The 23,039-nt window shown below is 38.8% G+C and overlaps 1 protein-coding gene across 1 annotated transcript in view; it reads right to left on the bottom strand.

Moving 5' to 3' along the window:
- The window catches only part of prkcz (protein kinase C, zeta), a 179,044-nt gene that overhangs the window by 155,399 nt on the left and 606 nt on the right, over window positions 1-23,039 (bottom strand). The window contains exons 2-4 of the mRNA XM_042491932.2: window positions 12,859-12,980; window positions 12,386-12,475; window positions 11,948-11,998 (exon numbers count right to left, since the gene is read on the bottom strand). Coding sequence (XP_042347866.1) covers window positions 11,948-11,998; window positions 12,386-12,475; window positions 12,859-12,980 — 263 coding nt within the window. The remainder of the gene's footprint in view (window positions 1-11,947; window positions 11,999-12,385; window positions 12,476-12,858; window positions 12,981-23,039) is intronic.

Below are 23,039 nucleotides of genomic sequence, written 5' to 3'. Positions count from 1 at the left end.
TGTAATCAGACCTCTTGTAGCTCCTGCTGCATCATGAGGGAGTCAGTTCCTACTGACAAGCACACATCCATAGCATCATGTGACCTAGAAATGGCAAAAAAGTGTTTTCAATGCAGTTTTGCTAAACATGGCTTTTTTGAATCGCCTAAAATACCACATCATACGTGTGAAAAAACTTTTTTGCAATAAATGGATTTTACAAAATTACCCTGTTTCCATGAGGCAAATTTTATATTCGCAATTTTAGCATGAGGGTAAATGAAACCCGCTTACTGTTGTCCGCCATCAGGTGGCGTTATCAACCGACACCGGCCTGTGTTGTATAACACCACCGCGAAAGCATGGCTTTTTTTAAACCAATTTGATGACTTTGGAGTGAAAACAGGTTGATAAATAATGACAATATTGTCAATATAGCACTGTCTTAAACTGATGTTGATTAAAATACGCTTTGCTGCTGACCGCGTCCAGCAGTACATTGCTTAGCTTATGTGGCAGTACACCTGTCTGCTTCTCCAATCTGGAAGCGTACTCCTGGTAATACACTGACTATGGATAGGTACCTCATGCAACCAAAAAATTGGAACCATCCCAGTTATTATGTAATGAAAGTCAAGCCTGACAAACAGAGAGCACTTTTGGCATATGTTGTAAGACATCCTTTCCACTCATATGTACATGCTGGATGATGGGACTTGATGCATGTAGTGTGTAATGGTATCGGGCAGGTACTAAGAGCGGCGAGGTGATAGAATAATCAAACGTGTGGAAAACAGATGCAGCTCAATCTTTAGTTCAATGACTCATACTGGCACACGTATCAGGAGAGGTTTCCTGAGCTCCAGTCAGCCAGACATCGCCGGCAGCAGTCCATTGAGTCTGCTGGTCTCCAGTTAACCAGTTTAACAACTCACAGGCTGACTGGAACTCCATAATGCAGTCCCAATGGGGCCCCTAACTTGTATAAAGGAAAACCTACAAGAGAGCTGCAGCTGCCAATATGCAGTGATACACGTCCACTAACAAGAGGAAACGGGAGCAGATGTATCATTATGTAGCATTACATATCAAGGACTGCATTGCAGACTGGGCTGTTCAACCGAGCATTATCCATAAAGTGTTATTAATAGGTCAGTGTCCAGTCAGCAAAACGGACACACAGGAAACTATCATCAAACCGGTCACACACACACTGCCACAGTCCTACACGCGCTCATAAATAGTTGGAAACAGCGCAGGGATCAATACACAGAATGACTCAGATTGCACAGAGCACGGCTGCTACAGCTCCAAACAGCCGCTAATGCCCCCAAACCACATATAGCCTCTGAGATGTAATACTCCAGCTCTGTATTCACCTAGCAGCGCTGCAGAGAGCAAGCCAAGGACACAGAGGCTGAATGTTAAAGTGCCTTGTCACTTTAGGCAAAAAAGAATTCAAAGCAAAAAGGGGTTGAGCCATTACCACCAGCCCAGCATCAGAGGAATGCACTGTGGCAATTAACACACTGTGTCACCTCCACAATAAATTATGGGAGAGCCTTGAAGGATGAGCACTCAGCGGAAGTTTTAAACAACCTCGTCACATCACATTTTTCCCACAGTTTGGCACACCTAGCCTGGACCCCTGAATCGACTTTGATTTGTTCAAATGGTCAATACTGTCAATACGGGTGGAAAAATGTCCACAAAATAAGCTAAAAAACGGGAAGGAGATGGACCTAGCTAACAGCCTCAGGTTGTTCTACAAAAAGAACTCTTAAATTGGTATATTTTCTCAGTCAATGTGATACACATTAAGCTAAATGTGCCTAATAGTCACAAGTTTAGCTTCCATGTTGAGTGAAATTTTCACTATCTTTAGAAATTTTGGTTTGAATGCTGGAAAAGCTGACGCTAAACTGGCACCCTGGCTTTAAAAATTAAATAACATCAATAATGTATGAAAGATGTTGAAGATTTTTATGTTTGTTCAAATATTTCAAATTTTCCACGTAAACTGGCATATTTTTTCAGTTGATGTGATAAACATAAGCTAAATGCACCTAGCAAGGTGCAGCTGCAAGGTTGACTAAAATTTCTTTAAAAATTTGTTGTAAATGCTGGATGTTGAGAAGCTGATGCTAAATTGGAGTGCTGGCTTTGAATGTTGAATAATACCAATGATGTATGAAATTTTAGGTTTGTTTAAACATTTCAAGTTTTACATGTAAACTGGCATATTTCCTCAGTCAACGTGATAAACATTAAGCTAAATGCACCTATCAATCACTAGTGCAGCTTCCATGTTGACTACAATTTTCAGTTTCTTATGAAAGTTTGGTGTGAATGCTGGATGTCGAAAAGCTGATGCTAAACTGGCTCGCTGGCTTTAAATATTGAATAATATCAATAATGTATGAAAGACATTATCAGGTTTGTTTAAGAATTCCACATTTCAACAAACAGTTATGTTTTGTAGTGTCACAAAAATTTCAGAATGGGAAAAACTAGAGAGCTGACAGTAATAATAATAAAAATAATAATAATTATTTTATTTATAAACCCTTTCCATCAAAGTGCTGTACAGATAATTTAAAACAGATGTTCAGACATTTAACACACAGACTAAACAACTGAGACACATAATAAACTATTTAAAACATTTTAAAACACAAGATTCATATGTAGCAATAAACTAGTGGGTCCTTAACTTTGTTTTAAACACCTCAACAGAACATGCCAGCCTAACGAAGACTGTTCCACAACACTGGTGCACGGAGAGAAAAAGCATGCTCACCAACTGTCATTTTCCTGACTTTGGGAACTGTCAAAAGAACAGTTCCCTGGGAGCGAAGTGCATGAGACGGTGCATATAAGGTCACCAGATCGCGCAAATAAGCTGGCACAATGCCGTTTACTATTTTATATGTTAACAGGAGCATGAAGTCAGCTCTAACCTGACAAGGCAGCCAATGAAGAGAGGCCAACACAGGGGTAACGTGCTCATATTTACCCGCTCTGGTCAGAATACGAGCTGCAGCATTCTGCACCATCTGCAGGCCTCGAAAACTTTTCTTAGGCAAAGTATCTGACTTCCTCCAGAAATTTCTGGTCTCTGTTTCCATGGGAGTCAATGGAGCAGTTTCTTGGCTCTGCTGTCACTTGCAGGCTTGCAGTGACAAATGTTTAAAGCCCATTTGCTTCCATGGCTCCATTGCATCAAAGATCACACATTTTCCAATGTTTTGGAGCTTAAATTATATATATAGGGGAAAAATTGTTGAAACAGTAGCAAGTTTAGGATACTTTTGAGGAGGATTTTATAGTTCCTCTATCACCAACTCTAACTGAACATTCAACACCACGCACTAATGTTAAAATCTTAGAATGTGTCAAGTTTGAACATTTCATACAATCATTTATATGCAGAAAATTTCCTGTAAATATGTATTTCAAAATTTATGAAAAGTATTAATACTAGAAGTAACACCTACATTTCCAAAAAGAGCTGAACGTTTGATGTTTGAATGAAGGTTCTGCTTTGAAAAATGAAGAACCAGTCAAGTGCCAAAAATGTGATGTCGGAATAATAAGAAAGAACATGAGGATCATAGTTTGTAAATGCTTCCAGCATTCACACCCAATAACTCCCCTACACACAGAAATCGGGCTAACGTGAGCTGAGCTGAATGAGTTAAATTCAATGCAATGGCAATTCAGATTATCAGGCGAATGGCTAATGGCTTTAAATACTTCATTATCTTGAAAGACTCAAAGTTACTAGTCAAAGAAGAAAATCAAAGCTGCAGCAATTTCAAAACACTTGCTGCCTAAAAAAGCTTCATTCGCCCTACAAAAACTTGGTTTAATAATTTAATGGTCTGACAATATAAAAATGAAAATATGGGGTACTCCTGCAATTTACTGTATGCTTCCAAGAAGTTGAGAGAATTAAAGACTGGTCAAAACTGATGCAGCAGAAGCAAGAGTATGCTAATTCTTTGTTCTGCCTATGGCTCTAACTCAAAACAAGAAATCCTACATTTCCCATAATGCAATTTGATAGTGTCAAAATAAACCCTTTCTGTCAAGTATTTCAAACTTCAGTTTGTACACAAAGTTTGCTGTTAAAAATCTATTGTTCTCAAGTCCAAGACAAAATAATCCTGATGACATCATTATCTCCAATATTACAAAACCTCTCCAGGACCACAATTACACAGGTGTCTTCACAGGCTAAGTGGTATTAACCATAAAAACTAAAGACATTTTTGCATGTATAACCAAAATTGAAACACATTCACGACTGTGCTGAACCTCGTTTTCTCTCTAAAATAGGGAGGGAAGAAAAGCAAGGGGAAACAACACTTATTTTATTTTTTTTGTACTCTTTGTTCTTTGAGCCTCTCTGTAGCAAAAAGCACCACAACCAGGTAAGCAATCAGTCCTCTGGAAACCCTCCACAGACAAACACACACACACACACACACACACACACACAGATATATATATCCTGACTGACTGACTGACTGAGATGGCGACACATTTTGGCTTGTCTGTTTGTTGTAGTGTAGTTTACGGTGCATCAAAAGGTTTTGAAGGTCAGTCTTAACTGACATTTGTCATTTGTCATTTTTTATTAAAGCTTATATTGACAATATTTTGTCACATTTTTTTATCTTTACACCATTATCATAGTAATAAAAATTCTAAAAGTAGAAAGGTCTCTGACACAAATGCATTATCCGTCAGGACTATTCAATTTAAGCTAAAGGATTCCAATAGAAGCAGCATGGCAGTGTTCTAATGTGCAATCAGCCGTTATAACAGAAGTGGATGTCACTTAATACAACACATCTGAATCTAAAACCAGTACGAGCCTGATATAATGGCTAAATCATACATGGCCGTAACAATGCAAGCTCTCCCCACAGATATGCACGCCAACACCATGTCTCAGCCTCTGGCAGGTGCAGCCTCTGAGTGGACTGCCAAACAGACAGCCTTCCGGGGCTACAACACAGTGAAGGAAGCCAGACAGTAACAGGCACCAGCCACGCTAGCACAGCTAGCAGGTCACATGCACACAATACCTGCCTGCAATGCGTGACACGACATGAATCAATCACACATTCCCATCATGACGGCAGACACATCTCCAACACACACATACATACAAGCAAGAATCCAGGCAAGGACGTACTCGCCCAAATCCATTGTCTCTGGGTTTGGCATGGGAACACAGACAGATTGATGGAAAGATGGAGGGATGGATGGATGGAAGGAGAGAAGGATGCAGAAATAGATAGCTCACCGGTTTGCCTTCTTCCTTTCTCTCCACCTCTTTCAGCACATTATCCAGGCTAAGTGTGCGTGTGTGTATGTGTGTACATGTGTGTGTATGTGTATGTGTGTATGTGTGGCGAGCCGGCAAGGATGCACACTGCTACATCCCCTCCTCTTCCTCTCTCTGACGATCCCTCCCTCTTTCTCTCTCCTCCCTGAGATATATTTGATTATTTCCTCCCTCTCTCCCTCTCTCTCTCTCTCTGCTGACAGCTGATACAGTTGCCTTGCTTTGCTCAAGGCTGTTTAATTCTCTGTTTCTTCCTTCTTGTTATCCTTGATGAAGTCGTATCACCGTTTTTTGTTTTTTGTTTTTTTGGCGTGGCAGGCAGAGCCAAAAATAGACGAGTCAAAAAAAAATGGAGCGCCTGCCTTGTATATTAAGAGCTGATATCTGCACAGTACAATGCTCCCCTCTCTCTCTCCCTCTCTCTCTCTCCCCCTGTCTTTCACACTGTGTCCCTCGCCCGCCTCTGTGTCTTGTGTGATGCAGCAGCACTGTAGGCTCCTCCCTAGAGAGACAGTGGTGCCACACAGCTGAGAGAAAGAGTGGGGGATGCTGGGAAAAAAAGCGGTGGCAGAGGGAGGGGGAAGAGGAGGGTGGGGCAGTGGGTGGATGGGCGGTGCTTGTCAGTGGTGGTGGGGGGGGTGTCTGCCGGAGAATCCGGTGCAAGGCAGGGCTGTACTGAGCGCATCATCCAGGATTTCAAAACCTCCTCCCACCCTCTGTCACTCTCTCTCCACACAGAGGGGGGTCTGTTCACTCCTCACACACACACACACACACGCACACATGCATGCACGCACACACACACACACACACACACACACACACACACACACACACACACACACACTTCAAGGATTAAAAAAAAAAAGCCAGAAGCAAGCTGCTTTCAAGGGGAGACTTGTCTATTGTTGTCAGCTCTACCTTTTGATCGGGCCTTAAAGGACCTCTGTCAGTTTAAAGCATAGATTTTACATCTATCAGAAAAAAAATAGTCTTTTATTTTGGGAAACATCAATTTATCATAAACATATGGACCATAAACAAGGCCTGAATAGGGTACTAAGAGCATTGCAACCTCTTGTTTTTGAAAAGATTATTAAAATTATTGTACTTTTTCAAAGCACCTTTGAATGGACTTGGATGCTGAAAACTCATGAAAATTGGCACACATGTCAGACGTGGCAAGATTGCAAAGTGTCGCCAGCAGGCTCCATAGCCCCCAAACACACACCAGAGTTGGGATGACGCTACTTTGAAAGTTCATGACTTTTGGTAAGATCATGGCTCCCATCGTTCGGAACATATCTAATATTTTTAGTACAGTTTACGTAACAGGAAGTCAGCCAATTTGGATTTTGCAACCATCTTTGAACCAGTAAATGTGTTTGATTTTGTATCAACTGGGCTTGGGCGTGGCACATCAGCTCTATAGCTCCCCCTAAGTCCTTTTAGCCTTCAAATCCATTTTTGACATCCTCGTTATACTTGTCAACTCATAAAATTTGGCACAACCATCAAAACTTGAAACTTGAAACTTGAAAACGTGAAAATTTCAAAAGTATACAGCAACTGAATTCATGCAAGGTTCATAGCGCCCCCTAACAAATGGCAGGCATTAGTTGAAAGACATCTGCTTAAATATTAAAGAAAGTTGGTTAACACACTGCTTTTGTCATTTCAGACATATTTCGCTTTGGTTCATATTAACTCAGCTCAACAAGAAGGTGGGCATTTTGAATTATGTTCATTTTTCTTGTATTTAAACCAAACCATTTCAAACTCCTGTAAAAGGGTTTATTGGATCCATCTCAAATGATGTAAGCTAAATCTTAAACCTTTAGCAGTATTAAAAAGCAAAGCTTTAGAGTTTCCGTGTGTGTTGCCATGGTGGGCCTGACAATTTGCACATTTCACCATGAAACAGGAAGCTGTTGTAACTCGACTTTACATTTTCCAATCTGCCCCAAATTTCACATGCTTGACAGCAATCTAGACCTGAGGACATCTACATGCTACAATACAATCTACTTATAACAGGAACTAAGCCTTATAGGGTTCCAACCCATAAAGCTGGTCCTGGTGAGGCCGAGGAAACATTAAAACCAGCGTCTTCCGCCAAGTCTTCTTTTAGTAAATGTCTAGTCTTAGTCTAAGTCTAAGTGTTTAGCACAGATGGTTATTTCTGTTCTGCTTCAGCAGCTTAACCGAAAGCACCCAATCTATGGGGGCAGTCAAAGCAAACCAGGCCTAAATGGCAACGAGGTTTGCGCAGGGCAGCAAAGTGCGCTATTTGTCCGTCTCAGGAGGTAGAAGCAAACTTGCCAAACCTTTTCCTGCCCTCTCCAGGTATCCTCCCAGCATCACATTTCTCCCTATTTCTCCCGATTTAGAGCCCTCGACCTGAAAAAAATTCTAGAGGAAACACTGAAAAATATTGATTTTTTTTTTTTTTTAAAGGAAAAGGCAATTAGTTGCTCGTTCATTATAAGGGGCCTTAGACTGTCTTATTTTCTCCTCTGTGTATTACCCTTTACCAAAGAAAAAGTAATCTAATGAAAACATTTCCACGTGCATACGCAATTACTTGATTAATTGCAAAAATAATCAGTAGATTACTCGATTACTGAAATAATTGATAGCTGCAGCCCCAGTCCAGTCACTGTATATTAAGATGGACAAACTCAGAAGCAGGATGGGTTTTCATTTAAACATTAAGATTTGTAATGTTATGGTTTTTTCACAGAGACTTGACTCAAACTCTCGAACCTGGACTCAGCCATTGTTCCAGAGGGGCTCGCCGTTCGTCAGGACTGGATAATAACATCGCTAGTAGAAAGAGGGAAGGCGTTTGTTTCATGATCAACAACACGTTGGGCTCAGAAGAAGACATCAGTTTTTTAGGCTGTTCTCCTAATCCAGAGAACCTTGTGACTTGATGCCATTCTTATAATCTCTCATGTCAAGCTGATGTACATGAATGTGCAGTACCATCTATACAAATTTATTTGACCTTATTTCTACATTATGTTCTATTTATGTTCTACATATGTTTTGCTATTGCTTGCATGATTTTCTTTTTTTTTTTTTTTTACAGATATTAACCAATATTTAACAGATATTTAAGGCCCGCTTTCATATTAAACACACTCGTATCATTCTGCACACAAAATGAGCTTTTCAAAATCGGCAATAAAAAATATTATCAATAATGTGATTTTTTACTTTCATTGAGTTAATGTTTTCACCAACATCAGTCCTAATCATAAATATTAAATATGCATTAGTTTTCAGAAATGTAACCCCTTAAATGTCAGATTTTTGTCATGATATCACTATGTCTTTAGATTTAAAAAAAAAGAATTCTTTTCAATATACTACATGCAAGGTAATTTTGTTATCATTATTATTATGATTACAGCCTTGGATATGTCAGTGATTTGCAGCAAAATTGATTGGGACAGTGCAAAACAAACATAAAATAGTAAAAATGTCAAATTTCAAGGCAAAAACCCAGAATGACAGCCAGAAATAATACAATGCATGTTTTGTAATGCTTTGATGGCTTCGGGATCAAACATTGCAGTTTGAATGGGTTTCAATGGAGCATTTTTTGCACTTAACTTAATTCTTTTACACACTGTATTGTGGGAGCTGGAAATTCCAAGATTAAACAAAATTACATGAAATGTATGCCATATGCATGAACACAGCCAAACATATCAAAACATAAAGACTTAAAAGCGGGTAAAATGTGCCAAACAGTCCCAAACGGTAAACTGAGCATTGTTGGGAGCCTGAGGTCTAAGATTTTCATTGCCATCCTCTGATTCTCTGTAACTGTTGAGCATCCCTCCATCCTCATGTTCACCATCAGCAAGCAAATGAGTTTCCAATTGGAAAAAAACACAGCAGGAAGCCACAGTTATTACTGGTGCATGTAAAACATTAAAAATCAGCCACAAAGCACAGCAAGTAAAGCTTTACACAACACAGACATTTACGCGTGTATGTGTGGGTGTGTGTGTGTGTGTGTGAGAGAGAGAGAGAGAGAGAGACAGAGGAGAGAGAGAGAGAGAGAAAGAGAGAGACAGAGGAGAGAAAGAGAGAGAAAGAGAGAGAGAGAAACAGACTGTACATGTGTGTATCCTTCATTACCTACCTATAGAATGATACTCTGTTCTTCACACAGTAAACCAGTAAACTATCTCATCCATCACACACACACACACACACACACACACACACACGCACACAAACACAGAAACATGCACACACAGGCACACTCAGGAGTGCAGTCCACGCACTGCTGAAACATGCTGTCACAGCAGATAGACAGGGAGGGAGTGCAGCAAACAACATGGGAGTGCATGAGAGAGACGCAGCAGAGCAGCAGTGACTACAATGACTGGTCAAATTTACAAAACTGAACTGATAAAGTTAAAGACCTATCCGCAAGCTTTGTGACAAAGAGCTTGTCATGTACAAAAAGGTAAAAAAAAACAAAACGTTTCTGTGGTGGAAATGGAGCTGTTCAGCATGTTGCCAGTCCAGCTTCTGTTGTGCTGGGATAGATAGATATTTTCATAAGTATTATAACCGTATGGATAGTGTGTGTAAATGAAATATGGTAAACTTCTCCTGCTTCTTCATATTTGTACTCGTCACCTCCACAGACACAAAGGCTGTGTCCGAAATCATTCGCTCGCCCATCGCTCCTTACTCACTATCTAGGGAATTCTATATGGAGGACTATTTAAAGAGCTCATAGGCAACATGAAATAAGACAAGGTCAAAATTAGTGTAAAGCTGGACCGCGTACAAAACGCTAGAGAGCTTTCAATTTGAAAGCAGGAATTTGAAACAGTGTGGTTAGCATACAACAAGCCAAGGACTTTTGTTTGCCTTGACTTTCGCTTACAGTGCTGGCCTCATTGTGGCACAGCCCAAAAATTAATAAACACATGTAGAACTGAGTTAGCCACTTGTAAACAACCACCTTTTTAAGACACATAAAGGCTTCAGAGTTCATGAGTGAAGTATTTACCAATGTATTTTATGTCATAGAACAAAATGTGAAAGTATCTCCAGCTTGTGTTAACCACAGACCTTATCTCAGGCGCCAAACCAAAAACCCATAAAAAAAAAAGCACTGACTTTAAGACAAGGTAACCAGGAGTCCTGAAATGCTAGTGCATTTCCATGTTTTAGAACTTATTCCTGGGACACAGTTTATGACCAGAAAGTAGGTGCCATACTGTTTCCTGTATAGTGAAAAAAAAGGTAAAACTAGGCATATTAAAAATTAATCAAGACTTTAATACTATGTTATCTATTTCTCAGCTGAAATCTTCTCAGGGAACGTATTTCAACTTACTATTTAACTGTAATATAAGATTGTTTATCACTGCCTGACTGCAATATTGTTTTTCAGACAAGTTTGCATATGGTCACCCACCAGCGAAAGCATTTATTGGTCCGGTGCAGCTGTGCATTCTGGCACTTGTAGAGCAAAAGCGAATGCCACAGTCCTTTTTTCTCTGGTCATGTAGAGTTGCAGTCTCAACAATAAACACATATTCAACCAATGCCTGTGAAATCTTGAGACTGACCTCAAAATTCCTCTAATGACCACAACTTGTTTTCCACAAATTTGATTAATCATAGCAGTTTTCTATGAGTTTCACGATCATAATCATCCCCCACATAACGTCACCAGACTCACTTCCTTGTTTCAAGTTGGGGAGATGCACACATGTGCAACGCCAGCATCTCACATTAACCAACAAAAAATAGTGCTCCTGATATTCAGGATGAAAGTGGGGCTAATTTTTTTGTGCAAAATGTTGTGGTGGATTAAAACCAACAAGTTTAACAAACACTTTTCTCCCACAAACACACCCGCAAAATGGCTGAAACATTTTGCATTTGCAAAGAATAAAGGCCTCAAACACTGCAATAAAAAGTTTTTAGAAGAGCTGCTGTGAAATCAAGCATTTTAGGCCAAAATGATCCAAAAACCAAAGCCTGGGGGGACTGGCTAATTGTGGCAATAATAGCAGCCCCACTTTGTCCCTCTAACATACTGCGTTATCATTACATTCAAGTCATTAAGCTATCAAGCTTGTAGCACCAATTTCATAAGTACTGGAAGCCTAGTTTTATAAAAAGCAGTGAATAGCTCTTTAGAAGGCAGCAGTGAGCCAAAAACAGAGTTCTCTAACTAGTGTGACACACTTTATGACCACACGAGTGTGTGGGTGTTGTCACCATAACAACTAACAGCAATCGCAGATTTCTGTTTCACTAGTCAAATGACCACAGCAAACAGTTCAATGTCCCATCCATTCACTCCATCACTGCCTGTTACTGAGCTGACAGGACGTACAACTGAGTCTTACAGAGCTACAGAGGGTCTAACATCTGTCAGATGAGTCCAGAGAGATCCACAGAGCTCTAACCCACCTCCACTATGTACTTACACCAAAGCCAGGTGCCCAGTACATCCATTCTTAACCTAGTTTAACAGTGCTGGTCAGAGGGCAGGGAATCTCACTGTCACTGGGAGTCACAGAGGGAGACAGAGGGTGAAAGCAGAGCTGATTTACTCACTGTCCTCTCCGGGGCAGGGCAGGCCAGGCCTCTCCGGGATGCTGGGGAACACTGCAAGAGACAAAACATTTAAGGAAACTGACAAATTCCATCTGTCGGTTTTCTGCTGCTGTCACCAAGCAGAGGTGTGAGAAAAATATGTACAGGTCATCAAAATGAAAACTCTAACCCTCAGCTATATGAAATCCAGATGATGAACACCCTCACTTTATATTAACCAAAATATCTACACACAAAGAAAACCCTGAATAAACGGCTGAATCAAGTTTGTGTGCCTTGTCAGTCCCTAAATGTTACAATGATTGCTAATGTATGCACTTTTCAGTGCTGTTAAAACTCTCTTAAACTGGTCCAGTTTAAGAGAGGCAAATAGTAAAAAAAATCATTAGTATTCTATAAATAGTGCAAAAATTAAATTAAAATTATGAGCTCACTCACCATGTAGCAGTAGTCCAGATCTTTTGGTTCGGCTGTAAATACGAAATGCTTCCTCCAGCTCCATCTGGGATGAGATGGTACAAGGGTCCCCTACACATACAAACACACAAAATCCATATATAAATATATATTTAATATCTGATTATATAAACCCCATCCTAACCCTTGTAAAAAATCAAATTAAAAATAAACATAAGCCTCACTCCATGTATTCGCAGTGCATTAGACATTGTTGGTCATAAAGCACATCTGTAGACTGTGGACAGCTGGATGAGTATTTCAAATGATTCAGGCACTCCAGTGTGCAGTGTGATGCGGCAGCGGCAGTGTGTGATGAATTTGGAGTTTCTGGCCCATGTGCTTCATTTTTGAGGCAGTGTTTAGCAGCAGAGTAAAAGAACACAGCAGGTGCCTTCAGGACAAGACAGAGTACACAGAGTGATGTACAGCATTTGACCATGAGGCACACCCACCTTCATCATCGATCCACTTGAGCGTGATGGGCTGCTGCTTGGCAACGCTGCACATCGTTCTCACCTCCTCGCGTAACTCCAAAAAGGTTACCGTGGCTGCCAAGTCTGTGATCAGCATGTCCCTAAATGCACACAGAGAGAGAGAGAGAGATAGAGAGAGAGAGAGAGAGAGAGAGAGAGATAAAATGTCAAGATTGAGTCACTTTGTGTAAGTGCTCCAGAGATCAAGAGATCCCTCAGGAGGTTCCAAAGAGTCAACAATAAAATAAAGAATTCATTGTCTATTATTTAATTTAAAATAAAGCTCTACTATGGTCTGATATTGCAGACTCACTCTTGAGCTATTAGTTAATCAGTTTAGCTGTAATTGGATAAGGAATTCACAAGTCACTTGGGCGTGCAGACAAGTTTGACAGGATGCAGGAAATTCTTTGCTGAGTTTGTAGCAGAGTTAATGACACACTGAGTGCAGAACAATGTGATTCACTTGGCACGTCTGCTGTGTGTGTGTGTGTGTGTGTGTTGGCTCAGGTCAGTCTCAGCTGGTTACCAGCTTGCACTGATGTGAACCGGCACATTCAGAGAGATGATGCAGGTGTTAAATGGAGCCAAACAGAATTTTATGAAGGTTTATTCTAGCGCTTGGATATAGTAGTTTGACAAAATGATCCAGTCAAGTGGCCAGAAGAAAATGTTGGCACTGTACATTTCTGCAAACCACAAACATGTTGCATTTGCATGTTTCACGGGTATCTTATCCTTCAGTGGTGTAGTATATGAGCTGACTTTTTTGTCAGCTGCCATGTTGTGCTAGTGATGTCATTTGGAGCCAGAGTCTGTGCTGTAGCACTCTTCGTTGTGGGGGTGCCAAAACACTTGATAGACCAACCAGGAGCAGCCCCATTAAATATGAGCGCACGGATTGGCTGACACAGTTGTTAATCATGGCGGAAAATCCCCTTTTTGTAGAACTAAATAACTCATTAAAAACAAAATTATCATAAAAATGATCACTTGAACAAACATCAGGGTGATGAGAACTACCTTCAGTGACAGAAACCATCTTTGGGAGAAATTTATTTGGCGTGCACTTTGAGTTTTTAGTTTGGCCAATGTCCCTTTCACTAACATGGAGGGGCGGGCTTTATGACCTATACTGCAGACAGACACCAGGGGGCGATCCAGATTGAAAAATTACACTTTACACACAAGAATTAGCAGTGATGTGTGTGCAGCATCTTCTTTACTACCAAACGTGGGTGTTTTGAGCAACCCGTCACTGTTTTTAAAGCAGCTTTTTAAGTTTTTTAAGTGTTTTGTAGCAAGCCATTAGTTTTTCAAGCCATTAGTTTTTCAAGCGTCTTTTTAGGGACCACTCATGGGTGTTTTGTGGCAACCTGTCACTTCTTCTCCAGCGTTTTTTTAGCCTTCAAATGTGGGCATTTTGTTGCTACTAGGGATGGGTATTGTCAAGAACCTCACAACTCAATTCAATTTTGAATCTTTGGGCCACGTTTCGATTCGACTTCAATTCGATTTGATATTGATCCAGTTGCTTCAATATCTATTCAGTTATGCATGTTGATGTCAGAAATACCCAGATATTCATTAGAATAACTTCTAACATGTGTTCAATAAAGCATGCATTATCTGTATAGATTTAGAACAAACTGACACCAAAACTTATTATACCATTACATTATTCTTTATTAAATAAAACTTAAAACAAAAAAAATTAAAGTACAGAAAAGTGCACATTTTTGCCTGAGCTGGACTTAACTAAAGTAATAAACATTTATGCAGGATTTGTAAACCTGCATTTGTGTGTGAGCCACAGCAACAGGTTTCAAAACATCTGTGTGGTGTTGGCTCAAATGGTTACGTAGGTTCATCCTATTGTTGCAGTGTTTTAACACTGTCTCACGAGGTTCACACACGACGTAACTGCTATCAACTTTGTGTATCTAAATGTCGTCTTTAATGTTGTCTGCGCTGATCTTACCGCACTGCTACCTCGCACAACTGTCAACATTTTAATGAATAAACAACAGATGTTTGGGGGTCAAGCAGGGCCTCTGAACAACGTCAATCACACTCTGGTCGCACTCACACTGCCCCCATGGGAGCGAGGCGTCATTACAATGGAAATAATCGATTTTAGGATTTTATGAATCTATATTGAATTGGCAAAAAACATATGGCAATGCACTGATGAATCGATTTTTTTACCCAGCCCTAGTTGCTACACGTCACTATTTGTTCCAGCGGCTAATTGGGCAACAAACATGGGTGTTTTGTTGCAACCCATGGTCAGGATTGGTTTCTAACCAAGACAATGCTGCTTTTTCAGCAGGGATTATGCCACCAAAATAAGGTGTTGTAAGCCAAAACATGATCTTTTCATAAGTATAATCAAGTGGTTTTTGTGCCTGAACCTCACCACACTTTAGCCACAGCAGATTATAACATATCCACAACATAATAACTTGCAAATTTGTTTGTCCGTACAGGAATGAATAATCTTAACAGAGATGGTGTTTGCACCATCAGATGATGAAGACAGTGGACAGTAGACAGTGGACTCTGTCTTCTGCTTCTCTGGAGATTATACATGTAAAAGAAAGCCTGGAGGTGTAAAATGTTTTCCAGGCAGATGTGGTCGGATCCAGTAATTTTGGAGACTGATCCATATCCAGGATTCAAAGTGAGAACATCTCAGCCTGTGCTACCACAATTTGGACCATTCTTCATTGGAATCTGCCTCTTACAAGTTCCTCAACACGGAGGAAATCATTACACCTGTAATTTCATATTCTCTGTCTTCACACTGTTTGATTGATCTTCTTATGTGACAGTTTTAAGTATGAAGACAACACATGGGTTTGCCAAATTTGGCTTAACTATTAAATAAAGTTTTGCAGTCTAGCTTGTGGTCACAGTATGTTGTGATGTTGCAATCGCAAAAGTTAACTCAAATTCAACCAATCCCTGTAAAATCTGGAGATTGTGACCTTTAAATTTTCTCTAATCACCACGTTTTCCGCAAAACTGACCAATCATAGTAGTTTCTTGAGTTTCACCAATCATAGCAATCTTCCACATAATGTCACTAGACTCACTTTCTTGTTTCAAGTTGGAAAGATGTAGACATGTGCAACACAAGCGTCTCACATTTACCAACAAAAAATACTGCTAAAGAAAGTGCCAAGTAATTCCTTAATTTTCAGCACAAAAGTAGAGCGAAAGCAGAGCAAAACTTTTTTGCACAATGTTGCGATGAAACACAACGGCCAAGTTTAACAAATATTTTTCTCCCACAAACAGACGGAAAAATGGCTGAAGCATTTTGCATTTGCAAAAAAAAAAAAGCCTTAACACTGAAATATGAATTGCAAGTTTTTCGAAAAGCTGCTGTCAGGCATTTAAGCCCAAAACCATTAAAACAACAGAGCCCGGAAAATCTTAGGGAGGGACTGGCTAATCATGGCAATAATGGCAGCCTCACTTTGTGCCTCAAACATAATGCATTATCATTACATTCAAGTCATTATGCTAAGCATCTGTTTTTGAAAGAAGAAAACCCAAAAAAGGTCTTTAACCACATTTACCTCTGCTGTGAAAGTAACACCAGAATACTCAAAGATCCCTCCTAATATAAATATTCAGTCACATATCAATATTCAGTATTCAGTAAAAAAAAATAATAATAGAAAGAAAAACTTGAATTCAAGTAGTCTAAAATGGCAGAAGGGTGCCTTCTTGCTTTCTATGGGATACAAGAGAAAAAACAAGTTAGTGTTGTAAATTAACAAATATTGGTTAACATCCTACAAACAGAGCAAAGACACGTGATATTTCTGCCTGTCATCTTGTTTGGACACAGTGTGCAAACTTTGAAATGAAATAAAAATATTTCTAATCGTGCAGCAGATGGAATATCTCTCATCCAGATGGTGAGAAGAGTCTTTGAGGATACTGGAAATACTTTCAGAACATCCATAAGTGGTTTTAATAGCCTGGAAGAGATTTGTGTATAATCACATGACATGAGAGGCACATACTAGAGTTCGGAACAACTACAGTAGGAGTACAGATTATTATGGTTGTTTTAGTAATACTACTGTAGAAATCTTAATAATGTAGAAATACTGATAAAGTAGTAGCTGCAGCCCTCAGTTTGCACCATAAGGGCAGGATCAGCATATCTTAGCTAGTGCTGGACCTTGTCTGAAAATTTGTAACACTTGTTCTGATCCAATACTGGAGTTTCGGTACACAGTAAACGTCCTGCAGAGATTGTACAAACTAAAAACAAAACCAATCATTGAAAATTCGTTTTGAACAGTTAAATCCGAATGAACTGGCAAAATTCTGAGTCAGGTACAGCCTTACATTCAAGATGTATGCGTAGATTCTGTTCTTACCTAACAACAAATCCTATATAAGAAAACACTGGTAAATTTTAGAATCTTGGTGAAAACTGCAATAAGTATGTTTTAAGAAGAAATTTTCAGAATAGTTACAACAAGGCAGAGGGCTTTACTAGTCAAAATCATCAACAGACTTTGTGCTAATTTGAATACTAAGGCTGTAAATGAGGCAGCAGGGACATACATGGACTTATTTGTTTACCATCTGCTGAAATAAAACAGAAAGTACAAAGTGGCTGATTTTTGTTACTGGCCTTTAAATACCGTTCTCAGTGGACCACTTTTTTTAAATAAGGGTATACATGTTCTGTTTCAACACCAGCCCTCATTGCTGTGATGCGGGCTGAGTATGATATTGTGGATATTGGGATACACAACAGTGCAGTTGCTCAGAATCAGAGGCTTCAGTGACCGGGCCCATGTGAGTGTGTCTGACACAAGTGTGTGTGGCCAAGTGTTTATGGCGGGTGTTTTTTGGACTCTGACAAGGTGGAGCAGAGACAGCTTGCTTCCCAGCAGGCATTGCTCCACACAGTCAACACCCACACAAGTCGATGTGGAATGATGTCACCCACACTCACACATTTGCAGAGTATCATTATAAATATATATATATACACACATGTATATTACTATAGATATTTGTCTAGTTATTAAATCAAATCTGGTTGTCTTAACTCTGACTCTGACACAAATATGATGTCTATATGAGTATGGTTAGTAATATTGCATATTTACATTTTATCCCTTAAAAGTGTCTTATTGTGTTTGTTATATTTCATGATATTTAATTTCTTCTACACTAACCTAAACCTTAATAATGCTATTTTAGGCATACTTAGGACAATGCTTTCTACTCTCTGGGTTTTTAAAAAATCAAATATGTGGAGGCCAAATGCACATGGAGCAAGCAACCACTCCAACTGTACATGACCATTGCACTGTTTGCTGAGTGCATCAAGAGTGCTCGGCACACTAAGGGATTGGTCATGTACGAGATCAACATGTTGACCTTTGATCCCTCTAATCAAAGGTTTCCTGTCACATCTCACTCATATACTGTACAAGGATCACTGTGTGTTGATTCCATGGTAACGCACACTGTGTCACTGGGTTTCTACCTACTGCAACAAATTCCACTTTTTGAATTCCTCATTCCGGGAAACTCCATCAAACTTAATGGCAATCTTTAACCAACAGAATTTGTGGCCAAAGACATCTATGTGCATGAAACAAAGCCAGCCATTAGTCTGCTCCCAACAGTCTGAGGGCAAACAGCTCTGTTGCAGCTGTTGCTGATATTTATCTACTAACCTTTTAATCTGTGACTGTGTGAAATGATAACACTGCCCCAGAGGACTGATTATTAGTTAGACTAAAAGGAATATTTTGAAATATTTATGTCAGTATGGATGGTCAGAATAAGCTCTGAGACCTGATAGACTGCGGCAATAAGCTCACACCGAAACGTCATGTATCAACACATCATTTGTATATTTAGGCTTATCAGTGTTGTCATGAACTTGGAACTTCTAAACTCAACACAATACCTTGAAAAATACCGATATTCAACACCATTTTGATACCGTGGGGATACCACCAAGGGCATTGTTTTTTTTTTTGTTAGTTTGTTTTGCTTTTTTAAATTGTATTATTATTAAAGATAAATATAACAGACAAATATAATAAGGCTGCAATATGATGACAACAACTTTTCTTTCCTTGGTTATTAGCATAAAAGAGCTACATTACTACGGAAAGCATTTCAAAAAAGAGAGAGAAAAAGCGCAGCTGTAAACAGTGTATTGATGCTGCAGAAAATTAGTACTAAGGCCATCTCAAATAGGGATGTCATTGATTAACTGGTAACCGTTAACTGGTTAAGCACTAAGAATTTATATGATTGGGTCACGTGGAGGTCTATAGATTGACTTTGCTTCTCTTTTGTTTACTTAACTGCGCAACAACCATGTCTGGTAGCGGTGCTGCAATTACCACGAGTAACACCATCCCGATCCAAAAGTGTGGCTTGCAGTTGTAAAACCCCTTTAGCATTGTTGACTCCTTTATCACTGTTAGCAGTTTTAGCACAGCCAATGGCGCTAACATAGTTAAAAATGCTAAAAGGGTTATGCAGCTCAAAATGAAGTCACTTTTTCACCAGGGCAGCCTAAAGGGGAAGACTTGAGGGTAGGCGCACTGTTTTCGCAAGAATGCAATTTGCGGTCGCCTGGTGGCTCAGTGGATAGAGCGGGCACCCCATGTATAGAGGCCATGGCTGCAGGTTCAAATCCAGCCTCAGTCCTTTGCTTCATGTCACACCCTCTCTCTCACCCCCCCTTTCATACTTGTGCTGTGATATCAAGTGTAGACCGGACATTGGGTAATGGTCATGTTTTCACATGTTACATGGCTGTCCAGCTGTCTGTCAGCCAAAAGACATGAAATAAAAGTAGAAACATTTACATCCAAAAACATTACAGTTTCACCACCTCTAAGTGGATAGTTCTTTGACATGCAGCGCTAAAGCTCAGTGACTCTATGGATCACTGGACAAGAAAGGCCTCTTGTATTTCACTTTTTCCTCTCAAAAAAATACTAGTTGTTTACAAATGAATGAGTGTTGGCCAAGAAACATTAACCACAACTGATCTCCCTGGTTTCAAATATTAAGAATTGACATGTATCAATAAAACAATGTTCATGACAACACTTTACCGTATAAAGACTACAGATTTATAACTCTTGAATGTATCCTCTGTGAAACTAATGAACTTCATGAAATGAGAGTATGCTCCAGCAAGACAAAACCTTCTGTTTTAAATTGATTATTAAACACCAACAAAAATAAGGGGAGCTAATTTGGCTGTCCCTGCGAATCTGCATTGTTGTCTGTTATTTTGAATATTAATAAAGTGTTTGAAAGTCCCTTTTCAGTAACACAAATCTAATTGGAAAAATACAGGGGAAAAGATTTTAAAAATACCTTGTAGTGTGGAAACACTGAAGTGCTACGTAATGCGTTTATCATTCTTTTATCTTTACATTGGCTGATGATCAGCAGCTGTTGGAATTTCTTTCCATTGTTCAGTTCACTCTGTGTAAGTGGAAGCTCACTGAGCTGTGTTTGTAAAAAGATGAACTTTTATTTTCACTCTGATATGAAATTTTTTTTTTTTTTAAATTAATTATTTATTTATTTTGAAAAAGAGGAAATATAAAATACATGTGAAAGTCAGTTTAAACCAATCTGTTCAATATAATAAATATCCCCTCAGAAGATATCAATCGCAACTTCCAGCCCCCTCAACCAAAGAATTCCTCTTTTTCTCAGTACTAAATATCAATACCTTTTTGGTATCCACTGAAATGTGTCCATAGCACATGGTATCAAAAATGCAGTAACTACTGTTCAAATTTATAACCTCATTGGGGTTTTTTTGTTGTTGTTGTTTTTTAATTAGATCAAATACTTTCTGATTTAAACCAACATGTTGCACTGTATTTTATTAAAGCTAAAAAGTTCTTGTATGGCTCCCGGAGTTTAGACAACAATTGACATTTGAGAAGTTTGGCTGCTTTTGTCAAAAGAAAAAAGATAAATCTGAGGAAAACAAAGTATGTATTTCTAAAGAAACACTTTGAAAAAGAAATGATTTGGTATTGGCCCAAAGCTCAGGATTATAAAAATACTTGAAAAGGTGAAGAGTAGGAGTTCGTAATATTTTTTCATTACCAAGAATAGATAAGAAGTCTTGAAGCTGCACCAGTAGATCTGCCCTGACTGCTCAGTATATGGAACTACAGTCCTTTAAAGGTCTGGGTTGAACAAATAACTATAATGTTAAGTCTGACATTGTGAAAAGAGACTGAATGCATATTTAACATACCACAACATTCAAGAGAGTTTTGTGTTTTTGGGTTGTATAAAAACTGAAGGGATTAGCCGGAGTTTAATGGGGCCACATTACCTCCCAGCCCCTGTATACACACACACATGCCCCTCTAAAAATACATCTTGAGGGTATTACCAAGCTGAGAGCTGAAAAGCACTATTGACCCAATTCAGAGTTTGGATTAAATTCTACATCAGTGAACATCAACCTGAGAAGCAGTACAATAAGAAATCTGTCCTATAAAGGAATCTCCCAGGTTCAGCTCCAACAACACTGTGTCCTGACCATTAGCCTCTATACACGCTAATTATTATCAACCTGAATAACACTATCAATGTACAGAGCGTCCACTTCGAAACTATTTCTCTCTGCCAATTGAAAAATCTTCACTCCCCTAAATATTAAAGAGCAGAACACAACTTATCACGATGTTATGTTGAGCTATGAGATCCTTCAAGCATGCGAACTGGATTAATCAACAACTGAACAAGGTGGCTTTTCATTCAGGCCTCAATATTTCAGTCTGTTTAACCTTTTCTGATCTCCTAATCATCAGATGGCAGTGTATGCCAGGCTCAGTATTCGGTGGACTCTGTTACTCCAGCATGGGTCCATTATTTTCAGATCATTTACTTTGTCATCTTTTGCTAATTTTTGTGGGACATTTCTTGCCAAAGAGGTCAGTGTCTTTTTCCCCCTTTGTTTTTGAAAGAAACATATTTGCTCAGGTTTCAAACAGTTAAATAACTTGTGAGAGGTGTCTGAATGTCTGAACACAGCAAGAAGATGTCGAGCTAGGTTTTAAAGGGTAAATAACATTTATCAGTATAGGGCCCAGACCAAAATTTAACCCTTCAACACCTGAATTAACATTAGAAAATTGGTTCGATTTCTTTAAAAAACATGGGGGAAAAGCAGTGAGCAGCTTGATGAGAAATGACATGAGAAATTTCCTTTTATTATTTATTTATTCATTTACTTACTAATTTTCAAGTAATTTTCTTGTATTTTTGACTAATTTCTGGGTTATTTCTTTTTTTGTTGCTTGTCACTCTCTTCCCATGTCTTTGGAAGAAATTAAGCTCAGGTTACAAAGTAGGGGTCATCCAATATTGTTTTTTAAGAGTCAACACCAATACCAATTATTTCTAATTATTGAGACAGATAACTGATATTTGGAACCAATATGCATTTACAATAAAAATGAAAATCTTTCGATCAATATTTAGAATTTAGAATATAACAAACTCTAACACAAAACTTTGTCTAAAGTCTTTTAGCAAATGTTTAATCGAAACTGAAACTTTCAACATCAAATACAGCAAGTTCCTGTATGGTGCAAGGTTTTTTATAAAGTCAAGTGAAAATTTAAATTAAAAAAATAAAAATTAAAAATAAAAATATCTCCCTGAGGTTTTACAAAGTAAAAGTCCCTCCCATGCTGACACTTTATTTGCACTTTTTGAAAAAAATAATTGAATCTGCAATCATTAAAACAAATCGCTGATGCACTGCCCTTTTAACTTTTGCACAACTGTACAATTCCTCCATTGCACCTTTTGTACATACATTTTGTGTTCTTTATATTGTTTTTCATTTTATAATTTTATATTGCTTTTATATCTTTATCTTATTTTGTATTCTACTTAAAGTTACTATTTTTATTCTTCCTCTATGTTAATTGTTTTGTAACAAAACGCCAAGTCAAATTCCTTGTATGTGTAAATGTACTTGGCAATAAAACTGGATTCTGATTCTGATCGTCGGCAAAATGCCAAATATCGGCCCCAATAATTGGTCGAAATTCTGTCGACCCCTGTTTCAAAGAGTTAAGGAGCACGAGACACCAGGACAC

This window comes from Plectropomus leopardus, chromosome 9, assembly GCF_026936395.1.
Source record: "Plectropomus leopardus strain MGB_pleo_1.0 chromosome 9, ASM2693639v1, whole genome shotgun sequence".
Lineage (NCBI taxonomy): Eukaryota > Metazoa > Chordata > Actinopteri > Perciformes > Serranidae > Plectropomus > Plectropomus leopardus.
This window is presented reverse-complemented; position numbering and strand designations above follow the sequence as displayed.